We start from the raw sequence: 25,050 nt of genomic DNA, 5'->3' as shown, positions 1-25,050 counted from the left end.
TAGGGAAATGGGATCTTCTTTCAGACCCTCTGACATCTCATGGTAAAGTAAGGTGTTCTCTGAGAAACTTCTAACAAGGACAAAGGCTAATTGGTTATTGCTGACCAAAGAGTCCTTCCACCACAGATTTTATCCTCAGAGCCAGGATTTTCACTATGAACCTGAAGACTAGTTCGCAAAGGGCAATGGGTCTGAATTCCGATATAGAGTCTGCTCCTTTCTTATGGACAAGGCAGAGAAAAGTATGAGTTACTCCCCTGATCCAATCTGGCCTGACGATGATTTTGACATTGACAGCATGGATTAAATCCACTTTTATTATAACCCAGCAAGAGAGGAAAAGCCAAGCCTGAACCCATCTAGACCCAGGCACCTGAGAGAGTGAATGGCGGTGATTATCTGGGAGGCTCCCCTACCCGATGGAGAAGCCATTGAATAATTCTCTGAAGAAATCAGAAGCCAAGTCCGCATTTAACTTCCACATTTCGAACTGTGGCACCATCCTGTTTTCAGAGATCAAGGATGGAATTGCAGTTTTTTGGGGGCTTTGAAAGACCTGTGTAAATAAGCTGTGACAAAATCCCCTAATTCCAGCCAAGTAATCTAGGGTTTGTGTTACATGAAGCTTTCCTCTTGATCAAGGACCGTGGATAGCCAAAGAGCAGTCTTCTTTTCTTCTTCAGCAATAAGCACATTAAGAGGATCCGCTTGCAGCTGAGTCTGGAGAGGAGTTTAGCCAAGAGATATTTACCAAAGCAGGAGGAGATCCATTCCTTTAGAGCATAACTTGTGGCGAATTTGAGAAAGGGAGGAAGAGTTGTGAATTCACATTTGTGGGGCTACATCTGGAACCCTGTATCTACTGGGATTTTTCGCTATTCTTAGGCAGTTGCAGCTATGGAAGGAACAAGAAGTTGAAATGCTTTTGATTCAATCTGATTCTCATGTTTAGATTCCGTTCCCCTGGAAAATTCTCAATGTCCATGGTGCTCAAGGCACCTTCAGAGATAGAATCTTATATTGTTATACACAACTTTCCAATTTCACGTATCCAAGTGCTTTCATGTTTGGTGTGGAGCTGACAACTCAGATAATCGTTCTGCCTTTCTTACCACTCATCTACTTTTGTTTTTGTACAGAAAAATGTAAATAATAAATATTATATATATATATATATATATATATATATATATATATATATATATAGAGAGAGAGAGAGAGAGAGAGAGAGAGAGAGAGAGAGAGATGTATTATCTTCTAATGAAAACTTGCACTTGGTAATTTATACCCATTCCCCCCACCCCCAAAAAAACAGTTTAAAAAGAAAGGCAGACATTTCAAGTAGTAGCGGAAAAAAGTGCATACCATCACCGCAGCACCCTTGGTTGAATCAACCATTGCATTCATTTGAGAGATTGCCTCAACTCTGTCTTCCTGCAACAGAAAGAAAAAACAGTAAGATTCTTAATGATCAGCTAAAACTCAATCCGGTTTGAAATTCTAATAGAGTTAGAAAGTGTTAGGGTCAACAATAAATAAAGACCAAGAGCTGAGGAGTTGAGGAAGATGAAGGAGAAAAGAGAAGAAGAGTGCAAGTTGTGGACAAAAGAACTACAAACATATCGGAAATTACATATACCTCCAAGGGTGGTTAAAGAAAAGATTACAGCGCAGAAATTACAACTCAGACTGACATAGAGCATATCACTAAAGTACCCTTCTTACATTCTAACAACAAGAAGGAGCGCCATGAAAGAACCTAAAGAGTCAATAAGCCGTCTTCGACCAACATATGAATTATTTATTTGTTTGTTATGCTAAAATAAGGGGGAAACAAAAGAATGAATTTTCACCACCAAGGGGGATAAGAATAGTATGCACTGGGTAAGAATCACCTAGGAAGCAAGTCCACGTAAAGAAATAAATCAATTATTTCCAAACATCAAAGCACCAAATATTTGTCATAAGACAAAATGCTTACCGCCACACTATTACGACCAAGCCATGCATAAAATAAGACCTCATCTTTTTCATCACCAGGATAAATGTACTGCACAATGTAGCAGTCTCCAGTGAAAAGCTTTTTCTGTTCTGCAGTTGGAATGAGATAAAGTTCACTACCATTTACTCGCCAAACCTATATCATTAATTAAACATTGAATCAATACAAGGTACTGAAATCTATGCTGTAAAAATGTAAACCAAAAATCTCTAGTGAGGAGTTACTTTCAGAGAGCCATTGCAATTAATAAATGGTTGCCAGTCTTCATCAGGAATTTCCTTTACATCATATCCATGGTGCTTAAAAATTGCTGTAAATGCAGAAAGTAAAAAATCAATGCACTAGAACAGATTCATTAGCCATTGGTATTTTTATTTTATTTTTACAGAAAAAATTGTTGTGAGTAGATACTAAACCTGCAACTTTCTCCCGGCCTTCTTCATACAAGTTTTCTACAGTCTGAGGCCAGCCATCAAAATATGACCTAAATGTGGCAGTTTCTGAGCCTCCAGTCAAGAAAGTTATATGGGTGCCTTTTGACCTGCCCTGAGAACTCAGTATATCCTGTGAAACTAACTAGGCAGATCAGAAACCACTGTGAAATACAATATATCCAAAAACGAAAACGATATGCATAGCATAGCATATAGCCATATGCTCAGTCATGAACATCCAATCTCTCTTTCTCTTTAGATTCATGAAATTAAATGACTTCTGGTCACAGCTGTATACTGCATGTACTTATTCCCCTTGCAAGGCTATTTCCATCTGTTATGCATACAAATAAGCAAAGAGGATGAGCCTAAGGGCACCAGTAAGGTTCCTCCATTGTGACCAAGTGATCACATGTTCAAGCATGGAACAGCCTCTATTCAAAAACAGCGGTAGAGCTGTTTACTTTATGACCCTACCGAGAACACCCCCCCCCCCAAACCCCCAGTGGTGGAATCCTCATACAATGGTTATGCAAGGCTATTTCCGTCTGTGTATGCATACAAATAAGCAAAGAGGATGGGCCTCAGTGCACCAGTAAGGTTCCTCCATTGTGACCAAAGTGATCACGTGTTTGAGAATGGAACAGCCTCTATTCAAAAAACTGAGGTAAAGCGGTTTACTTTCCCTCCCAAGAACCCCCCCCCCAGTGGTGGTATCCTCATACAATGGTTATGCCCTTTTTTCTGTTTGCATGCAAGATAGAAACAAAAGGGATGGAAGGCGATATAATCTCCCCCTAATTTTTTAATTTTTTTTTATCATATTCTTGTTCTCTGCTTCGTAGTTCTTGCTGCCCTTGTCTAAATATAGTTAAACTCCAATCATATATCATTATTTCAGTGTGCTTCTGATTTTAGGGAAATCTTAATCTTAGATATGAGGAACAATGTAAAATTGTGCTTCCTTAACAATGGCCAGCCACCAGCCATCACTGGAATTCTGGCACCAAGAACTAATGTTTTAAATTTTGTTTCGACCCATTGAAACACAGCGAAATTTTGGGGAAACATGGTAAGCCATAGTACCATGTTTTTGTGACTTTTAGGTGGTTTTTTGCTCTACGTTTTGGTATACAGCCTAATCTAAGGCCAATTAAATCAATAGCAATGTTAGTTTTTACTAGAACCTAACACTAAGAGGTCTTCTTAATTCGCACATACCCTGCTGTATGCGGACAAAACTGGATTATGTATTTTCACAAAATCTAAACAAGGATATACAAGAAAATATTGAAACTTCCATTAAAATGCAAGATCAAATACAAGAATGAGAAATACAAGAAGTCAGAACCATGGTTAAAACACTCAGTAATCAGTTACAATTGACAAACTGCAAGACACACTGGGTTGTAACTTCTTTTTCTTGGCTCCTGACAAAATGTGGTTATGTATGTGCTGAATTTACAAAAAACCCTCCCCTCAAAATACCCTTATTTCGTCAAAGCACCAAAATTTGAATTAAATTTCATCAACATTTGGCTGGTTCCAGGTTTCATTTCAGTGAGGTTGAAACACTGAAATTTTGAAAAAATTTTGGCAAGATATCATCAAATTTTGAACCATGCTAGGAACCCACCCTCTGGTATTTCCTTGGATTGAAGTTGCTCAATGAAGCAAGGCAAGTTTCATTGCCAAAAGGAAATATGTTTTATATCTTCTCATTGAGACAGGAATGCTTGGATGCAAGCCAGCTGATTATCCTATCAAAATCAATCATCTTAGCAGCAAAGGTGGTCATCCAGTAGATAAAGAGAGCTATCAAAGATTAGTTGGGAGGTTTATGCCTCTCTTACACTCAGCCAGATATTGCATATGCAGTGGGATTGTTAGCCCTTTTTTGCATGATTCGCAGATGCACATCTCGAGGCAGTTTCCAGAATCTTGAGACACTTGAACTCAGCAGAAAAGATATCTTATGTTCCAAAAATAGCACTATATGGTTGGGAGGATTTACACATACTGACTGGACAGGTTATATTGAAGATATCAGCATTCTAGGTCATGAGACTGTACCTTCCTTGGAGGAAATCTAGTCACCTAGAGACGGTTTCTTGCATCTAGATCCAGTGCAGAGGTTTGGTACCAATCATTGGCACTGGGGGTCTATGACATAATGTGGCTCAAGGTGTCACTCAGTGATTTGGGAGTAACTGTTGCAGAGCCTGTGCGACTCTATTGTGATAACGAGGCTGCAGCAAGCATATCACAATTTGGTACAGCTTGATAGGACCAAACATACTTAGATTGACTGACACTTCACCAAATACACAAGGATCCAAGTTGGACAAAGAAAAAGAGAAATTATGGTGAAAGCATACTACCACAAGAATAAAAGGGCAGCACAGATGCACCCAAGCACTTCAAGACACAGGGAGGAAGCAATAGCAGGGGAGGGAGTAATACTAGGTTCTTAACTAGAAAACCAGAGAGCACCCTTTTGATATGGTATGGAGTAGAAACAATTGCATTTCCTAAGTACGTTTTAGGGACACCAATAGTGAAAACAGGTAATGTGAAGAAGATGAGGATTTTACACTCAAAAGTGCCATTTTGTTCTGGAACCTTAACAATTTGGGAGAGAATACCGTGAGATTCAAGGTATAGTTGAGGCTCTACCCTCAAGGACCTGAACGGTGAAATAGAACTGCGTTTGAATCATGGCATGGAAAAAGATAAACCCTACTGAGACATGTCTAGAAGTAATAAGCCAATTGAAACCATTATGATCAGTGGTCCAAGAAGGACCCTATATATCAGAATGAATAATTGAGAAAGGGACTCCGTTTTATTATCACTAATAATTGAGAAAGGGACTCAGTTTTATTACCACTAAGAGAATAGGAGGTTCTAGTGGTTTAGCAAATTCACACAGACAACAATGATGTTCTAACCACAAAAATTAACTAAATCAGGAAACATAGGTCGTAAAACATGAGAAGAGGGATGTCCCAGACAACAGTGCATTTGATGGAGTTGGGTTAGAGCACTATTTGGGCAAGATGAGCTGAAGCAAGGGAAAGCAATGCTGATCAATGTTCCAAGTAACATAGCTAATCTCGGACCGAACCATACCCAATCATTGTGCTCATCACCAAATCCTGAAATAAGTAATGACTAGGGAAGAAGTAAACGAAACAGTTCTATTTAACTTTCAAACATTATATGTAAAGTAATTAGCATATATTTTTTGTGACATGTAAAACAAGTGAAAAAGAGATCATGCGAAGAACAAGAAATTGAACCTTTACCCAAGATAAAGGCATAAACCTCCTGGCAAAAAGTACCTTATCCCAGCCACAATAAGGGGAATAGTGACAAAAATCCTCTAAGTTACTAGTCGTATGATCTGTAGCACCCAAGTCAAGTAACCATAATGGACATGTAATAGAAGATACATGGCAATCACCAGACTAAACAAGATTGGAGATAAGAGAAAATGAAGAACAAGTGTGTAATTTTTGTCCCGCTGATTGTTGGATGGCAAACATCTGATCCAGAGCATGGTTCAAGATCTTGGTTTTGGACCTGGTTTTGGCTAGATAGAATTTGAGTTGGTGAATTTTTTTTATTTTTACTGCTAACATGAAGCTAGTTTTGATGTGTTTTTACCAAGTTGGGTATGAAACCTCACCAGTTATGAGCAGAGCGAGTGGAGGACCAAAGATGGTCGTGATTGGTGAGCAGTGGCGGTACCAATAGTGAGGCACAACAACCAAAAGTCAGGTGAGAGAGAAGTGATACTAGCATAGAGGAGACCCCATGGTGAGGCATAGACCAAGGCAGTTGTGACATTACAGCAGTGACAGCAAAGCACTAAAGAAGATGATGCATTGAGGCGTGGTGACTGAAGGAGTTGCAAAAAGAAGCAACAGGGGCAGCATAGGGGAGGATGGACCAAGCAGTGAGGCACAGAAACTGAGAGAGGTTGCTGCAAGAGAGCAGTGACAGCATATAAAAACCGACCAGTCAGCAGATGTCTGACCCCTACAATGAACATTGTTCACAGGAAGTGGCTCATTTTGTGAAGAGGCAGAACGTTGTTAGTAAGGTTAATGAGGCATGCATTAGGTCTACTCTACCATGCTAGATGAGGATGCTGGAATCTCCGTTGGCAGGGAAAAAGAACAATAACAGAAAAAAGGAAAAGAAAAGTTGCCAGGGTTGAGTTCTTTGATACCGAGTTGAGAATCAGAGATTTAGGGAGTGATTTGACTTGTCATTTTGATAGAGGTCAGCTACATTTATTGTTGGTGCAGATTTTGCCGAGGTCTGTGAACCGAGAATCTCACACCAAACCTATCAGATCTGACTCGATCTAATCGGAACTTACTCTTCTGCAAAATGAACGAAAAACTGTTAGAAAAGGAGCCGATCAGCTAGATCGGCGCTCTGTCTCCGACGATCAAGTCAGTGATTGCTAAGAATTAGGGTTGCAGAGCTCCCTGGGAGCTTCTGGAGAGCTTCAATGTAAATGAGTGGGAAGAGTACAAGTTCTAGTAATGGGATTTGAATGTCCTACCTGTCGTGAGTGTCACAACCCTATTTATAGGCTCCTTCTGTCGTCTGGTGTCACTAGTGGTGATCGTCGATTGGATGGTTTAGATCGGATGGTCAAGATTGGATCCTTGTATGGCCCTCGGGCGGACCCACTAATGGATTCGTATCATTGGTCAATCTCAGTCCGACCGGTATGAACCGGGTTCAAGGTAATTTATTCAAAACACAAGCCCCCAAGCCTGCTGATCAGGTTGAAATCAAATGGAGACTCTGGTCAGGAGGTTTTAACTTTTCTTCTGATTAGCAGAATTGCTTTTGTTTGATCATTTTCGATTCACCTCTTCGCCTAGCCTAGGCTGTGAGAATCCTTCAGTACTTGAGCTCATCTCCAGTCATGAGGAATCATTTGAACGCTGAGTTCATCCTTCAGTTGAGAGAGTTCATCAGAAATTCTGAGTTCAATATATTGCACCGTAGAGCTCATCAGAATTCTGAGCTCATCTGCCAATTTGTGGAGCTCATTAGAAACTTCCGAGCTCATCCTTCAATCAAACAAGTTCATCAGAAATTCTTAGTTCAATATTTGCACCGTAGAGCTCATCAAAATTCTGAGCTCATCGTTTGATCTTGGGAGTTCATCGAGTATCATCAAGTTCAACTCAGCTGGAGAGGTCATCAATGGATACTGAATTCAGTCAGAGCTATTCTTTTTTGCATTTGCTTTTGGAGTTAACCGCTCTTATTTAAGTATTCAGCTTTGAATGTTGATTCTCGATTTTACCCTCCAAGTGGTAAAATACAGATTTGTCAACGTTCAGACTTCCAAAAGCACCAGAATTAGTTTCTGAAACTGTAATTTTGGCTTTTCAAAATCTGAGTTATGGTTTACGGCTTGAACTCCATTGAAAACGAACTTTTCTCATCTCGGGAAGATGTTTAACCATTATAATCATTAAACAACTGAGCTCAGCCCCTAAACCATTGAATATCTGCTGAAAATCTTCGTCTGTTAGCCTTTTCCATTCCTTCATAATGCAAGCTTTCAATTTCTCATAGATGTTATTTTCCCTCCAACGCACGATTCCAATGCTTTTTCTCGACTTTCCTGCGTCTTCCACGTGTCCAATTGTACCGTTCCAAAATTAAGTGATTAATTTCAGACATCAATTCAGATCAGTCATAGCCGTTGATTTGAATCATCGAGTATCTTCCCTCCAAATTGCAAGAGTTTCCAATCACGTCACCTTACTCCCTATATTTACTTGTCCCTCGTCACCTCTCTTCTTCCATGTCCTTCCTTCGACCTCCTTTTATTTTCCTCAGTTGTCCGCAAATTGTTTCACCATTCTACTTGAACAATATTCGAACCTTTATTCTTTTCCTTTTTTTCCTTTCTCATGGATCATTCCACTAATCCCTTTGGTCCCAGTTCTTCAGCCAAGGTGTGAGCCCTCTCAAAGGTTAACTCTGAAAAAACCCTAACTGTCCGCTCTTCTGATCAAACTCCGTTAGATTAGGAGCCTATCCCTTATGCTCATGATGAGGTGATAGTTCCTTATTACCCTATAGATGTTGAAGTCAAAAAGAAGAACCCAAAAACTGCTGGGCCAGAGTGTACCCTTCTAAAATAAAAAAAAATCCAAACTGTCCTCTTACAAACATAGTGTGGTAAAAAGGTAAAAATGTAAAATAAAGGTAAAACCCTAAAGTAAGGTGTGTATAAAGGTAAAATCCTAAAGTAAGGTGTGTTGTCAACAAGACTATGACATGGATCTCAAAGTATCTTAAGCTGTTCATCAGTGTCTTGCATTCATGCTTAGGCAGTGGGATGTAAGCATACAATAGTATAAATAGGAGAAACGACTTCAAGCTTAAGCAAGTTGGGTGCCTAACAGCTTCCCAACTTGCACATTGATGCATTTCCATAGATCTAGATGTAGAGGTACCTTAGCATGTATGGGTCATTTAGGTTTTTCTCTCCTAGAGAGGAAAGACATTATGGGCCCTAAGCTTTTACTTAGGGGGTGACTCCCTAGATAGGTAGACTTTCCCTCATGCAACATTAGAAACCATATCCTACATATATAACCCATGCGTGACCAAACAACCTCAAGTCCCCCCAGATCAATTGTACCTTCACATGGCCTATAAAGGGTCCTATAAGGGGGAGGTTGGAGAATAATCCTGGCCGTCCACATTTTTATAAGTTGAACCTGAGCATTTGCCCTGCAGCCTGAACATTTTTCACTATTCCTCAAGAAAATGGTCCCTCTCACTTTTAATGAAGTTCTGTTAATATAAAAGAGAGTTCCTATGCATAGCAAAAAAGTGAAAAAAACAGTCTGGCAAAGGAGCTGACTAAACATTAAAGGAGAAGTTTGAATATTTCAAAAGGTCCCATTCAGATGAATTTCGGATATGGCACACCAGACAACCAGCCTTCAACATAGCAAAAACCACATTCAATTGCAGGCATCAAAATAGAAAAGACTAGAACTATAAAGTAAATAAATAAGGTATAGGAGCAACTACTTCTATGGATGATATAGATTTCTTCCGTTCGGTGACCGTGGTGCTTCTTCCCATCCAAACAAAAATCTCAGACCCACAATCCAACATATAGCACTTGTCTGCATCAAGCATTTCTTTCTTTAACCTTTCAGAATCAGTCCCAATCTGACATAGTTTCCCTTGAGCAGTTATCCTGAGGATAAAGAATCAATATGTATTCTGGTTAAAATTTTGCACTCAGTAAAACCTTTTTTTCTCTTTTTTAAAGGAAACTAAAAAAAATGGTGTTGACAAGAAGTTCAACAAGAAATCTAGACAGATCAACCAAGGCTATGTCAGGGGAGACTTGAGCTCAGACTTTTTAATACGTACTGATAATGCTAGAGAAAAGTGGGTGCTCTTCTCTAATACGAGATGGTGTTTACAGTTTGACTGTTGGACACTGGTATTAATTCAAACCCTTGATTCCATGAGTTATTTTATGCTGGTATCTAAGGTTCTGAATGTCCCAGATAAATGTAACCACAGAAGAGGAACCAAAAAGCAAAAAATAATGCAGCTGAGTGCAGAAAGATCACTCACCAAAACAGGCATACAGGAGGAATTTCAGACTCTTTCTGAATTGTAGAAGGCAGGTCCCTGGCAATGGGAGCATAGCCACCAAATAAACTCCAGAACTCTCCAACATCAGGATCAGCAACAAATTTACCATCCTCTGCAATAATAGAATTGTTAGTGTATCCAAAAGTAGTCATTATTGAAAAACAGACAATGATCCTACCTATGGTAGCCACATCACATCTCCCATGGTGCTTGTTTTCTGTAATATACTGAACGACCTCCAAAGCTTTAGCTCTTTCTTGTGTGCTTGAGTTGCAACCACAAAATAGGAAAATTTTTGATGCAGTGTCAAGTATGAAGACATCATTGTGGTTCAGGGAAGACCTAGAAAAAGGCACCTGATCAAAAACCACATCATTCAGACCACACTTATTCAGCTGGTAACCCATATAAAAAGCATAAGGAACACAGTTCTAAGATTCAAGAACAAAAACTTGAGGTTTCCATGCAATGAAATTGTGTACTACAGAATTTCCTTTTTCAACCAGATGACTTGAATATAGAATTTTTAGACAACACACCAGAAAAATAAAAATTGCTTTAAGTTTTACAGAACCTATTCAATCAGTTAAAAGCTTAATAAAAACTAGTAATCATATAGATTTCAAGCATTAGGTACAACATATGGAGTCTTCAATCAGGAGAAAGAAAATTACTTACTTCTTTAACATACACAACATGATCTCCCTTGCATGCTAACAAGCTGACTTGGTAGGTTTCACTGTTGAGCTGCCCCCCTGAAGTGAACACACCCTCGATGGGTATGATACAGGGTTTAAAGTATGACAGGAACTTCTCCGTTTCTTGACCTTGAGCTTCCCGATATTGGACGGCATGAGACCCAAGGACTGCATCCAACTCAAGTGCTTTTTCTGACACCAAGCTTGAGTCGGCCTGCTATGCAAGATCAACAACCCAAAAAAAATAAAAATTCCATTCAATGAAGCCATGATATGGAAATATATGACAAATCCTGCATGGTACTCTCCATATGGTAATAGATGATTAGGACTAGTGCATGCAGATTGATAACAAAAATTACCCAGGGATATGAGTCATTCTCTTTGCTGGATGTCTGAGAGTATCATAGGAATTAAATTTTGATTTTAGATATTGTTAACTGAAGTAGGATAATTAATGGTATGTTAGTTGGTGCTTTTGTTATTGTTCTTGTCACCCCAAGATGGGCTAATCAGTGTTGTGTGGGATAGGGTCGGTTTTATAAATTCTAATTAGCTCAAAAGGTTCTGAATTTGACTGAATGTTTGGACACTGGAAGAACAAGAATTAACATTCAAGAAAAAAAAAAGGGAAGGAAAAAGATAGAAAAATAGGTTCTATAGAAGGTGATATTGTTATATTTAGGTTCAGAAAATTCTACCCTGGATTGGCAATATATTCTTTGTATCTATTTCAAATGTTCTATTGATTTTCAGTATCTTGAGAAATATTCCTTTCTGCAACTTCTAGTGTAAGGGACAATCTGTCCAATGATTTACACCCAGAAAATCCCCAGATCAAAGTTTAGCCTCATGCAGGCAAACATTACTTGTTAGAGGAATTTGATGGAACAGATTGGTGAATCATGTAAACAGGTTATTCTTATCTGAGACTGTTTAGAGTATAACTCCCTAAGGTTCTCATTAAACTGTGAAGTGTATACATACAGGACGTAAGAAGAGCTTGAGATTTGCTCAATCCCAATAAAAAGGAAAGATTATGTACAAGTTATAGAAGGAAACAAAAGGATGGAAAGTAAAGATTGTGTACAAGCATACAAGGAAACAAATATCCAAATAATTCTTGCTAAATGAATCATCCTACTTGGAATCATATGATTGGTAGCAACTAGCAACCATCTACTTGCATGTGCATGTAGTAAAGACTGTCTGCAAGACCATTCTCATGGTCATGGTCATGTTCATGATTCAAAGACTCACTGAAATCTCTGAGAAATTTCACTATTTTTTGTTGATTTAGACAAGGACAATAAAAGAGGAGCCAAATAAAAAAAAATCTAAACATTTTCAGTTTGAATTTCAGTGTTTTGCAGAGATTTCAGTAATTTTATTCAAAATAGTGACCCCCCCCCCCCCCCCCCCCCACCAAAAATAAAATAAAAAACCCCCCAAAACACCTTTTTCTCCCAAGTGGGGCGAAATGGCCAACTAAAACTCATGGCAAAAAATTGCACTCTTCCAGTGAAACTTCGCTCTGGCTGAAACCTGAGTTTTCAAACTATGACCCTGGTAAACTCTTATTACTGTGTACAAATTCTCAGTTCGCTGGCCAATGAACCATTTGCTCAGGCCAAGCTCATTGAAAAATAAAAAATCATAATAATAATAACAATAGTAATTTAAGCCTATCGCCTGAGCCAAAAATAGAAGTAGGGAAGAGATGACCTCTTTTGCATCATTCCCCAACCAGTAATGTATATCATGTTGATGAAGACCACTTTTCAGTAATACTGTCTGTAATCGATCAAGTCAATTGAAAATTAGTAAGACAAACAGCCCAAGGATGGAAATAAATTCAACCAACCTAAGCAGTAAGAAGGCTTTTTGGAAAAGAATATTTATTCTGTGTTGAGATGCTGAAAACAGTAAGACTTACATTCAGAATGATATAGGCACTTCCAGTAAAGAATTTCGCATGTGAAGACTTTGGGACAGGTACCAACTGAAGGTTCTCTACACACCATATTTCTAATCCACTGGAAAGAAAATGGTTTAAGGATGAAACAAATATTTGAACCAAAAAAAGAAGGCCCAACCCCCCCCCCCCCCAAAAAAAAAAAAAGAGCATAGAGCCACATTCTACTTCAAAAATACAGAAACACAGCAGTGTAACCAGATGTGAATCAGAGGAAAGCACGTGCACGCTCTAACCAAGTGGGAGGGCAGTCTTAGGATATGCCATTACGACCATAATGTAGATCCTAGACCACTGCTTCCATGTATTGTCAAAGTTAAACCACAACTATATTATTCAACAGTTATTTTCTTGAGATTGATCAAGAATATAATCTATTTCTCCCTTTCTCATTGTTTTAATGTGTATGATGCAACTTCTTATAGTACATCATCTTTATTAAGTATGAAAAACACCAAGATAAATCTGAACCACTCAGTTTTACAGTTTTTTATAACCTAAACCATCAGTTACCCCCTCAGGTTTGGGTTGGTGCACAGTAATGTCTAGAGTACAGGTACTCATGCATACACATACATGGGATGTGTACCAATACAAAAGGCTGTATTTGATTGAATTAGACCCTGATATTTGACAATTAACCGATCTAGATGGCCTTCCTATCTAATAATAGAATTTGACATATCATGTGTACACAAGGCAGAGAATAGATGCCTTTTCACATTTGCTAAAAATAATGGACCTTTTCAACAATAATAATTCACCTAACGATGATGATGACAATAAGCGATGTGATGCCAGGACTGGAAAATAACAATAATAATACTTATAAGAGGAAGCAGCTATGTACGTTTCAAATGAAATTAATAATGCAATGGTTTAGTCAAACCTGGAGAAGAAGAAAAAAAGTATCTGACTGATCTTAAATATATGAGTTTCTCTATTTCAATCAATCCCAAATCATACTAGAGCTTTGAGTCCTTTAACATGTACTCTCGCTGATATCCATTATCAATTTGTTGAGAACATTTTGATTTACTAGCAAACATAGACGTCCAATAAAACTAGTGATAGCACAGGCCGAGAGAGAAACATACAATTATTGAAATTGAAACAGTTACAGTGGATACGGCTTAGCTCCTGCTACTTGGAATGCAGGATCAACAGCATCAGTTAAGAGAGACATTGTTCCTTCTTCTATGGATCTGGTTGCTCACCGTAGCTATCCCACGTGCCTTTTTTTTCCTTTTGCTGCAGTTCAGATAAACACATTTACAATTCACATGCCATTTGACACAAGATGCCAACATGATGCATGCAAGACATGAATGACATGAATGCAAGATAAATCAATTTAATATATGAGCATTTTAGTATGAAAAGTAGCTGATATCTGAAATGAGAATTATTAGCAAGCAACCACAAATATTGGAATGAGAAACGTTTTACTGTGCCATGTGGTGGTTGAGCTCTGGTTTGTATTAATATTATATTCTTTATAAAAAAAGGAGTCACAGACTCACAATGTCAATGACTAAAGCAACCCCAGGAAGAATGTGAAAAAGACTTGTTGAACAGGAAGATTTTATAAACTTGGCATTGTCATCTATATACCCACATGTTAGGGTTCCTGAGGCTCTTCAATAACTGGCATTAACCATGTTGAAGTCCCGCTTCTGTAGGTCCCTAGAACTTTTGGGTATGTATTCAAATAATAGCATTTCAATAACCTTGAACGGAAGCAACAACAACAATAAGCCTTGTCCCAACTAAATGGGGTCGGCTACATGGATTCTTGCCCTTCAATCAGTTCTGTTCGAGGCCATGCTAGATACAAGGCCTAAGCTATACATATCATTTCTCACCACTTCTCCTAAGGTTATCTTAGGTCTACCCCTAGCTCTTCTAGTTCCTTCAATATGGACTATATCACTTCTCCGTAGAGGGGCATTTATAGGTCTTCGTTGAACATGGTCGTGCCACCTCAAACGACTTTCTCGAAGCTTATCACTTATGGGAGCAACTCCCAGACCAGCTCTAATATGATCATTTCTTATCTTATCCATCCTAGTTTTGCCACTCATCCATCTTAGCATCCTCTTTTCTGTTACACTGAGTTTATCTATATGATTATTTTTAACAGCCCAACACTCTGCACCGTACATCATAGCTGGTTGAATAACGGAAATATATTGAAGCAGGTTGTTCACCCCACATATTGCCCTGAAAGTGTGTCCAAGACACAATCCAACTAAGAACAGTACATAATTAAATGAAGCAGGTCGTTCACAATACGTATTGCCTTGAAAGTGTGTCCACATTCAAACTAAGAACAATATGAATCACACAGGGATGCCAAAGTTTGAAAATGCTCAATCTGCAGATGCAATCAGGGATGCTCCATTTGGATAGCTTATACATATGTGGACAATCAAAAAACCTCAATATTAACCCTGAAAAAAAAAACCTTATTTCCTCCCTCAGTGGCATTTCCATTTGCTTATCCCTGCCGTGAGACTCAGCTGATGACTTAGAAATCAGATTTATAAAACAAATGGCTATGGAAACTGTAATTGTCAATCCTCTTAGTTAAAGAAACACTAATAATGCCATGAACATCATGGACCAGCCAGTAGGGCTGCAGGCCAAGTAAAGGACCTATTTGGAATTTGTTATTGACAAAATTCAAGCTTAATAACATCTTCCCATAATTCAAACGACCTCAGCATGACACTCCAAACAAACTGCTTGCTGGCTTTATTACTCATTTTAGCACAGCAACAGACGGTCCTGTGGACACAAGTTATCCTGTTATTTAACACATGGTATCTCTTTGCACTTTTCTCTACACATAAGAGCTAGATAAGATACAGATTTTAGTACTCGGTTGCTCTCCCAATGACACAGATAAAGTAGTCAATAGAGATAGCAGCTGTATTAGGCATTACTTGTCCCAGAATCTCACTCTACTACTGATTCGCAGTTAAGACTTAGTACCAATGAGCATGGTGAATTAGAGTGCTAAAAATTCTATATCAATGTTGACATCACTTGAGCTTACCTATTTGGATCCTTTTATGCTAACCTCTGTAAATATGTATAACCTGACCAAACGCACTCTACATACAGTTAGGAAAAGAATTGAAGGGGGGAAACGCCATAGTACTCGCAAAAACCACACAATTGAGAAACATATCAAAGGTGACGTATAACATAATCTGAAGTTTGAAACTTGAGTTGATTAGGAGTACAACTGAATCGGTAAAGTGACATCATCATGTTTGAAATGTCAGAAACTTTGAACTATCAGGCTTAACACACAAGTGTCAAGTAAAATTCAACATGAGAATTCTAGTCAAGAAACTAATGAAGTAAGGATTGAATAGAACAGATAAGGAGAAATGTAATACCTCTCTTCACTGTAAAACTAAAAGCGGAAGTAAGCTGAACTGAAATCTTCCAAAAAACAAAAGTTTCAGATCAAGAAACGAGCAAAACCAACTGTCATTTATGAGGCTCTGACTTTGAGATCTTCGAAAGAGATTTTTTTTTCTTCTTCTCTCTTCTTCTTTTTCAAGTAGAATTAAAAATTGGGAAGAGCAGGCGACGGCGAAGACCTACTGGTATAGACAATTAGATATAGAGAACAGACTGGGCAGAAAGCACCAGCATTGCTTTTGCTTGCTTGGCTTTAATCAACTGGTTTACAGCTTATTGGTGGGGCCCACAAGTGGTTAGGAGCCTCTCTTTAATCTGAAAAGTGGTTCATACCAGATTACCAGGCACGTTTGCCTTTCCCTCCCGTTTGGTGTTTCTCAACGTTTCAAAACTGTCAGAGACTCGGATTCTGGGAATCGTTTTTGACTCAATAGACAGGATCGGATAAAGTAGAATATTCCACCATGCCCCGGGTCTACGAATCTACTAGAGTAACTAGACCGGTAGACCCTCCCTTCCTTTACACATTTAAATATTTAATCTTTCTGGGCGGTCCGACTCGGACCGGTTAACGGAGCTGCACGGTCAGTCCACGCCGATCACGGATATTATGACAAACGGACCGTTACCAACATTGCTATTATTGGTTTTCACGTCTGGTCCCTGGGCCTTCCCATTAAAAAATATTTAAAATTTAAAAAAATTAGAAAGCAAATTTTTTTGTTGAAAGAATTGAAAAAAGAATTATGATCGGTGACAGGATTTTCTTTTGGTAATTAACGTGTCTAACCAGCTTAGGAGCATCCGTGTGTCTTGACTAATCATTTTTAGTTTTATATTAAAAAAATTTCAGAATATTAAAAGGAATTTCAAAAAGTTTTTTTTTTTGTCTCGAAAGATAAAATAGAGTTGGCGGTGCTTGAATTATGTTTTAAATTAATTACTAAAAATTGAATTATATTTTATATCGAACCAATGTCACACGAGAACAAAGGACCCATAGGCTTAGGGGAAGGAAAGAGAGGGAATGAAGGAAGGTGTGAAATGACGAAAACTTGAACGTAATTCTTAATCTTACTACATCTATTTAGGAAGCACTTGACATCTTATTAACGAAATGTTCTTCCTTTTTTCTTTTGATCATTTGTTGTGTAAAAGTAAAACGGAAATTTCTAGTTCTACCCTTTGTCTTACCATCTAATATTAATGTCATCCTTTAAGTTATCCCTAATATTTATCAGACCTCCTACTCTTAGTCTACCATTAGTAACTAGTGATGTGATCACATATATTTTTTCAAGATAGTGAAAATATCCCTCATCAATAGATCACTATTTCTAAACCATAAGCACTATGTGATTTCCACCCACTAATATTGTTTAATCTCCTTCTTTCTTCCTCACTTCTGTCTCCTCTAGACCCTTTCCTAATCTCTAGTTCACTCTCCCATCTCTCCACAAAGTTGACCTTGGTATGAACAACAAATAACTGCTAAACAGTACTGCCAAGAATTGAAATCAGTAGAAAGAGAAACCCTTATCCTTTTCCAAAATGGATAATTAACCCAATGTAAGAAATGGAGAAACCCAACTCAATCTCATATTAAGTTCTTGGGGGTTCCATGGCCCTACAATCTAGTTTCCCTATTGTGCCATTTTGCACCATATACTTGAGCTTGGTCCCAAACCACTGATCAGACTAGGAGAATATTTCAACGGACAATGCTTAAGGTAGGTCAAGGAGATGTTCACCCCCAGTCCTTGGGCAAGTTTAGAGAACAACCAAGCTGCAAGGACGACCTTAGAGTTTGAAGGGCTCAACCTTGGATCTCAGAACACCAATGAAGTTGTAAAGAAGGTTGGTGCTCAGGAATGTGTGATCGGACCTCTTTAACAACTCTTCCAATGAGAAAGACTTCAACGCATCTCCCTTCGTGCATTTGCACATGTGGAGTTGTTCTAGCTAGTGGCTTTTCTCAGTTTCATGTTACAACCTCCGGCCAAGAACAGTACTTTGTCATAGATCTCTCTCCAGATCTCATCCGGCAGTGGACTTCTCAAGGATATACTCATTTACACCTTGGTGCTCTAAGGCTTTCCATGACGGCTTAGAGGAAAGCCGATTAGCTCAGGGATCCCCAAGCTCATACCACACAAAATGTATGTTGACTAGACACCATATCCATCTCAGGAGCACATCCACCGAATTGTTGGCCGCATGTAGCAGAGCCAAAGTGTTAGAGAGATCAACTCTCTTATCCTACATGTCAATCCAAGAGGAGATCTGGGCCAACTAGACCGTTTGACGACTCTTAATTGTTAAGTTTCACTATAAATACCCCTATTGAACATAAGAGTGTTGTGTGGCCTTCACCATAGTATCTTGGTATGTTAGGTAATTTCATCCTTGTACTCTTGGCTATATATATTGTACTTCATCTCTTGATTAATTAATGAATCCCATTCACTACATAAGAGTAATGTGTAGCCTACACCATAGTATATTGGTCTTTTATGTATATATATTGTACATCAACCCTTTATCAATTAATGAATTACATTCACTACAACCCCCTCACCTACCTTGTTTAATAGTAATGCTTATTTACTTTCCCTTTGCTCTTTAGCTACTAGGCTTTGAGCTCTTAAAACCTCAACTTCAATGTGGTGTTGTTTTTTAATCTGGCTTACTTATTGGAGGCCGCCACCCAATCACCATTTCAGCCCACAATAAGGTTTGATTGCGGTTCACTCGAGGGTTCATATTTAAATGCAACATCCCATATTTAAAGCACAATCAACAAAAAGGATCCAGAGCAAAAACGAAGCAACAGAGGAGAGTGAACCAGTTGGGAAAATTTGGGTATTTCTTTGAGGACATACAATTTCTGCACCCTAGCAAGAAAGCAAGTCACGATGGAGAGAATTGAGAGAGTGAGATAGAGAAGTTGCATGAGAAGACCCCAAAAAAATAAAAAAAGACAAGGAAAAGATAGAAGAGAGTAAATAATATTATTAGATGGGATCCATTTTGTGGTTATGGCTTGGGAAGAATAGTGATCTTTGATGAAGGGTATTTGTATCTTTTGCAAAAATATAATTGGGTGACATCACTAGTTATTAAGCGTGGACTAACAACAAGAGAATTGACTAACGTTAAGTATAACTTAGAGAGTAATGACATTAATATTATGGGGTAAGTAGGTAAGTCAAGAGTTGCGCTGAAAATTTCCCAAATAAAAACCGTATTTTCAATGCAAAGGTCGCTTTAAACTCGAATAACTTAGGAAGAAGGGGAGGAAAGTTACTAGTCTTGAAGATTAACTTGAAAAATGCTTATTATAAAATGGAGAGGGTATTAAAGTTGCATTGCTAAAGATGGACATTGGACTAAACTTTTAATGGGATGTATTTCATCTTTTTTCTTCCTTTTTTTTTTAACACCTTGTTAGTGTATGAATCTAAAGGGGGTCCTTTTAAAGCTCCAAAGAGGATTCGCCGGGATGACCCTCTTTCGCCCTATATTCTCATTTTGTGTTCACATGTGTTATCCTCAAGTATTCATCAAGTTGAGACTCTCCATTTGGTCAAGGGCATTAGGGTAAAAAATAGAACTCCTCCAATCTCTTATCTCATATTTCCTGACAATTGCCTTTTATTTATGAGAGTCAAGTCAGGTCACGTTTGCATGCTAGTGTATTGCATAGACATTGGCCAAACTATAAATTTGAAGATATCAAATATAAGTCCCAACACATTCAAAGATTTAAGGCTTGGTTTTCTGGAGTTTTGATGGTGAAGTTTGGTAATGGGTCTAGTAAGTAACTTGGACTTCCTATGGAGTTTGGTGTATCAAAGACCAAAGTCATAACTCACCCAAAAAACTTGTGGAATAATCAAAGGGTGAGAGAATGCTCTTCTGTTGACTGAAGGGAGGGTCTTGTATTGGTGAAATTGGTGGTTCGATCATTATCCACATATGCGGCATGTCACCCACAACCTCACCGGTTCTGGACACGCCCGAATACCGGTGGGTGTGATGCTCATTATAGGATCTAGATTCCAACCAATCCACAACCACAATACAATATAGCATAAGCCAAAGAACAAAGGAATAAAAAAATGTAACATTCAACAAAGCCATAACGGCCATCCAAAAAGATAAACAAAGGTAAATCAGAGTTAAGGTAGAAGTGAATATCAAACAGCGAAAGTCTCAACATCCACAATAAAGGTTTAAGAGAAATTAGTTTAACCTTTCGATTTCCCAAAAGAGAATTACGCAATTTCAATTGGACTCTTTCATGCCTCAAATAATCAAACGATAATTACAAGGGCTAAACACTATATGAGCAGTCCAAGCATGGACACGCATCCCCATGGGTCTCCACATCTCCACCTGCCAGGATGTCATACAGCTCAGTCGGTGGCACATACTCCGGAATGGTAGAATTTTCATAACCCATAAAAGAGTTTAAAAAAATATACATCTTCGAGGAATGAGTTCTATAGAACTCAATCAGAGTTCCATAGAACTCAGTCAAGTCAACAAAATCACATATCATGCATCCAATACATATACAAAAATTGATATTTGATATATAAATGTAAATGGAATGGAGTAATGTATTTATGCAAGTATGCCCCTATACTCTAACAAGTGTTAATTTCTATGGCATAAAACGCATTAAGTCGTAACACCAACCTCCTATGAGAAGTTTCATGAGTCATGACTATGATCCCTCACGGATTGGTTATCTCTGTTAGGATCCCGCGGTATAGGGGTACGGTCACATTACACCATGGCTAGGGGATTAGGTCACCACTCTCTCACCACACCATTGGTATGAGTACTGGCGCATGTCAGGGATAAGCCTAATACAATGCAAAGTCATCTACGTTTCATACTACATGTGGTTCGAATATCTTTCTTCATGGATTGGCTACATCTATTGGTCCAGTATCGTTCCCACTTAGGAATGTTACTCAACACAGATTGGCTACCTCTATTGAATTAACCTATGGTCGTACACATATGTTTTGGTGGATGCTCTCGTGTCTCCTCACAAATTGACTGCCTCTGTTGGATGACCACGAGCCCAAACCCTCCACATATGCACCATAACCACTGCATGATAACAATGGGTCTGTGTCTCCTCACAGACTAGATACCTCTATTGGACGCCCACAGGACCTAGCCACTACTATCACGGGTCACTCGGCTTCAATATCTATGTCAAATAGATAGTAGCATATAAAAAAGGTAATCTAGCCATGCATCTAGACACCTATATATAATCCACATAACTGATTAAATGAATGTGAAGGCACCAGGGGCAATAAGTGAACCCACAACCCCGGTTTGATATACAGACAATGCATTATCACCTAATTCTCCAACACATCACGTTCACAGTCATAATTTGAAATGAGTTGAATAATAGATAAACATAAATATCACCTTACCATTTATCGTGCAAAGTCTCACACATTTCATAAGATAATAATTGACATTTATATTGGCAAGCATTACAATCAAATTAACAACATAATATATGAAAATGCATCCCTCACCTATAAGTGACAAAATAGTTAGCAAAGCCCAAGAATTCCACAATTAAAAAGTGTCAATAATCCATAATTAGCCTAGAAAACAAAAGGGTTAAATTAGGTTTTAATCGAAAATCGAATTGGACATCAATTGGACTTGGGTTGACTGGGCTGCAACTCAGCCTCACTAGGCTGGTTGACTCAGCCAATCTCTCACCTAGTCAACCGCCCACCTTGGCCACGGGTGAAAACACTTGATTCGAGCTCGTTTGGAAGCCGATTCAAATGGTGGTTTTTGGAGCTTCATAGGGAGTTGGAACACGCATTCCATTCCAACAAAACCCACCAATTTCATCCATACATCCAATCATTCCACACAATACCAAGAAAAATGCTTGAAAGAGGGGTTTTATATAGCACACTTACCTTAACACGCGATTACCCTTTTGATTCGTTTTTCGGCACCTTCAATTGCTCAAGATCTACTCCAATATCCTTCATCTTCTCCTCTCCCACGAGCTCAGCCTCCAAACCCACCAAAAATCCCGTTTATGAGGTTGGAGAGTCATAAAATAGGGTTTTAAACCCGAAATCCCGAAATTGCCCCGAAACTGAGCAGGGGGTTGATCCAAGCGGCCAACCGCCCCCAACCAACTTGCCTTGTTTCTCCTTCGTGTGAAGGACTATTTCGACGGGCTTCAGAGGGTATAAATGTCTTTTCAAGGCCTGATCAATGGTATAATTTACCTTGAAATTCGAGTCTTATAGCATCAGTTTATGGGCATGCCAAAACCTCTTTTTTTATGTCTTTCGGATTGGATTTCTCCTCCTCTTGAACTCCATTAGGATGGTCGGGCCTTCTTCTAGTTCATCCAAGTCTATAGGTTTGATTTTTCAAAATTTTGGGCTAAACTCGAATGGGTTGAAACTACCTTATACTAGTAATCCTGGTTCACGGACCTGAAATGTTGGGTTACTAAGTTAAGATTTTTAGGGATTTCACACGGCATCTCATTTCTTGCCTTCAAAGTCCCATCATGAAGAGATTAAGAAGGCTATGGCAAAGTGTATCTGGGGTCAAAAGGAGGAGGGAAAAATTCATCGATTTTCTTGGGCTTGTCTCCATAAATCTATAATGAGAGGAGGTTTGGGCCTAAAATATCCTACCACACACAATCATACCTTACTTATAGAAGTAGCATGGTGCCTTGACAGCGAACTGGATTCTCTATGGGTTTGGTTTATCAGGGTGACTTATTACCCAAATGGAGAGCCCTCTCAAGCAAAGGCATGCTCTCCCTCGTGGGCCTGGCCTACCTCTTTAGGTTCATACATCATCATCTTCCTCGTCTTCGGTGACCTAGTACGTCTTCTTCGTATCGGTTGTCGCGGTTCATCTCTCCTACATCTTGTTCGTCTTATCATATTCTGGTGGTGGGATTGTTGCAGAGTAGTTGGTTGAAGGTCCTTAAACAAATCTCAAGACAATAGAACTAAGGTTGTTATTCTTCACAACCTCATAATGAAGGAAATTAGAAACTCAAGTATTGTATACGTTTTGAAGTAATTTTGTAATTCTTAGGTTATCATTTGATTTGATCTAGGTGTGCCACTTTTGCAAAGTCGTATTCATTTTGTTGGGAAGCCAATGACTTAGGGTTGCTAGAATAAAAGTCTTGAGTTTTCTTCGAATTTTAGTAGAATTTCATTAGTTTTATCCATTGATGGTAGTAGCTACGCACAACAATATGTATTAATATCTTGTTGATATTAGTAGATGGATGCAAGGTTTAAAGTATTGGCAAGATCAATACATACCTCTAAAAATTTAGAATTTTTTTTATTTTTTTTATGGGGCCACTTAAGTTAGGGCCTAAATTCTTGACCCAATGTCAATTTTGAAATTGAAATGACCATTTTGCCCATGGGGTGAAGGAAAATATAAACTTTTATTTTTACCAAACAGTTGGGAAATGTCATGTTAGCATTGCCACATCAACCTCCGTTACTTTTGATGATAACAAACACGAATTACTAATGTTGATATTAAGTTGGGATTGTCTAGCTCAACACGAAAACAAGTGGACCAAATCCAACTCATTGGACCAAACTCATCGGATACTCAATCCCAAGTCAAGGTCAAGTCAATTTGGACAAGGAACCAAAGTCAAGGTGAGCAAAGCACAATAAGATGTGAAAATCAAGTCAAGTTTAAGATTTAGAAGAATTCAGGATTTAGGACACCGGTACTCATATGAAACTGTACTTAATTATACACATATGTCATTTGACTGATCTATGACATGTTAGGAAAATGTATGAGACTTAGGGTTGGCTAGAAATCCCTAAAAACCCCTTCAAGTCCCTGAATTCCCACTCTTGCTTCTGTGTTGTAAACGGACGTCCGTTTGGAACCAGACAATTGTCTATCTGGTCACAAAAGCCCGGACAAAAATTGCGTCTGTATTAGACTGTCGTCCGTCTGGTCCAGATGGTTGTCCGTTTGGTACTGTTTAAGCTAGTTTTTTAAATAGAGCTTTGTCTGATTCAGACAAACGTCCATTTGGACTGAAAAATTGGGAGAAAAACTCTATCTATTGGGAGGCTGAGCTAAGAAATTGAATATTATCTTTATAAGCCCAACCATCCCCATTTGAGAGCTTCTACCTTGTCCACTGAGTTATTACAACCTTGCAACTCTTAAGCTCTCAATTTGTGAAGAAGCATTGATTACTTGCCTTCCAACCTCACTCAACTTTGAAGAACATTACAAAGTTGTCAAGCAAGCTTATTGGAGTAAAGCGTGAAGTGATTGAAGGCCATTGATACCTCATTTAGTGGTGCATTCATTCATCACATAAGCACTCATCATCATTACATCACACTCACACAAGGGGTAAAGTGTCACACCCCTTGTTAGGTAATATTCTCCATCTCCTACATTGTGTTGTTGTTCAATTCTAGTATATTTTGATTATAATTGGTAGAAGGTGCTATTGCCCTATTTAAAACAGGGTGATTTTGCTCTATTTATAACAAATATTGTAAATGGTGCTCTTGCCCTATTGAACATAGGTTGTAAGGGTTTGATCTCTACCCACTATAGTGAAAGATAACCACTAGTGGAATACTCTCTTGAGGCCAAGAGAAGAGTGGACGTAGACTTGCAAAGTTGAACCACTATAAAATCATTGTCTTGTGGTTGATTGAACTATCTTAATTTTATTGAAATATACAATTTATCTTGTATTTGCAATTAAACTAAAAAATTAGTCAAATTCAC

The 25,050-nt window shown here is 38.5% G+C and overlaps 1 protein-coding gene across 1 annotated transcript in view; it reads right to left on the bottom strand.

The window, feature by feature from the left end:
- VLN1 (villin-like 1) overlaps positions 1-16,463 on the bottom strand; it is a 40,990-nt gene extending 24,527 nt beyond the window's left edge. Inside the window, exons 1-12 of the mRNA XM_089165667.1 lie at positions 16,191-16,463; positions 13,911-14,031; positions 12,742-12,841; positions 12,531-12,599; positions 10,786-11,019; positions 10,286-10,463; positions 10,087-10,219; positions 9,526-9,697; positions 2,419-2,566; positions 2,227-2,312; positions 1,982-2,137; positions 1,366-1,434 (exon numbers count right to left, since the gene is read on the bottom strand). Coding sequence (XP_089021793.1) covers positions 1,366-1,434; positions 1,982-2,137; positions 2,227-2,312; positions 2,419-2,566; positions 9,526-9,697; positions 10,087-10,219; positions 10,286-10,463; positions 10,786-11,019; positions 12,531-12,599; positions 12,742-12,841; positions 13,911-13,966 — 1,401 coding nt within the window. The 5' untranslated portion in view covers positions 13,967-14,031; positions 16,191-16,463. The remainder of the gene's footprint in view (positions 1-1,365; positions 1,435-1,981; positions 2,138-2,226; positions 2,313-2,418; positions 2,567-9,525; positions 9,698-10,086; positions 10,220-10,285; positions 10,464-10,785; positions 11,020-12,530; positions 12,600-12,741; positions 12,842-13,910; positions 14,032-16,190) is intronic.
- Positions 16,464-25,050: the final 8,587 nt, after the last annotated feature.

Source organism: Hakea prostrata, chromosome 8 (genome assembly GCF_041222555.1).
Source record: "Hakea prostrata isolate BN-2017 chromosome 8, UWA_Hpros_2, whole genome shotgun sequence".
Classification (NCBI taxonomy): Eukaryota; Viridiplantae; Streptophyta; class Magnoliopsida; order Proteales; family Proteaceae; genus Hakea; species Hakea prostrata.
This window is presented reverse-complemented; position numbering and strand designations above follow the sequence as displayed.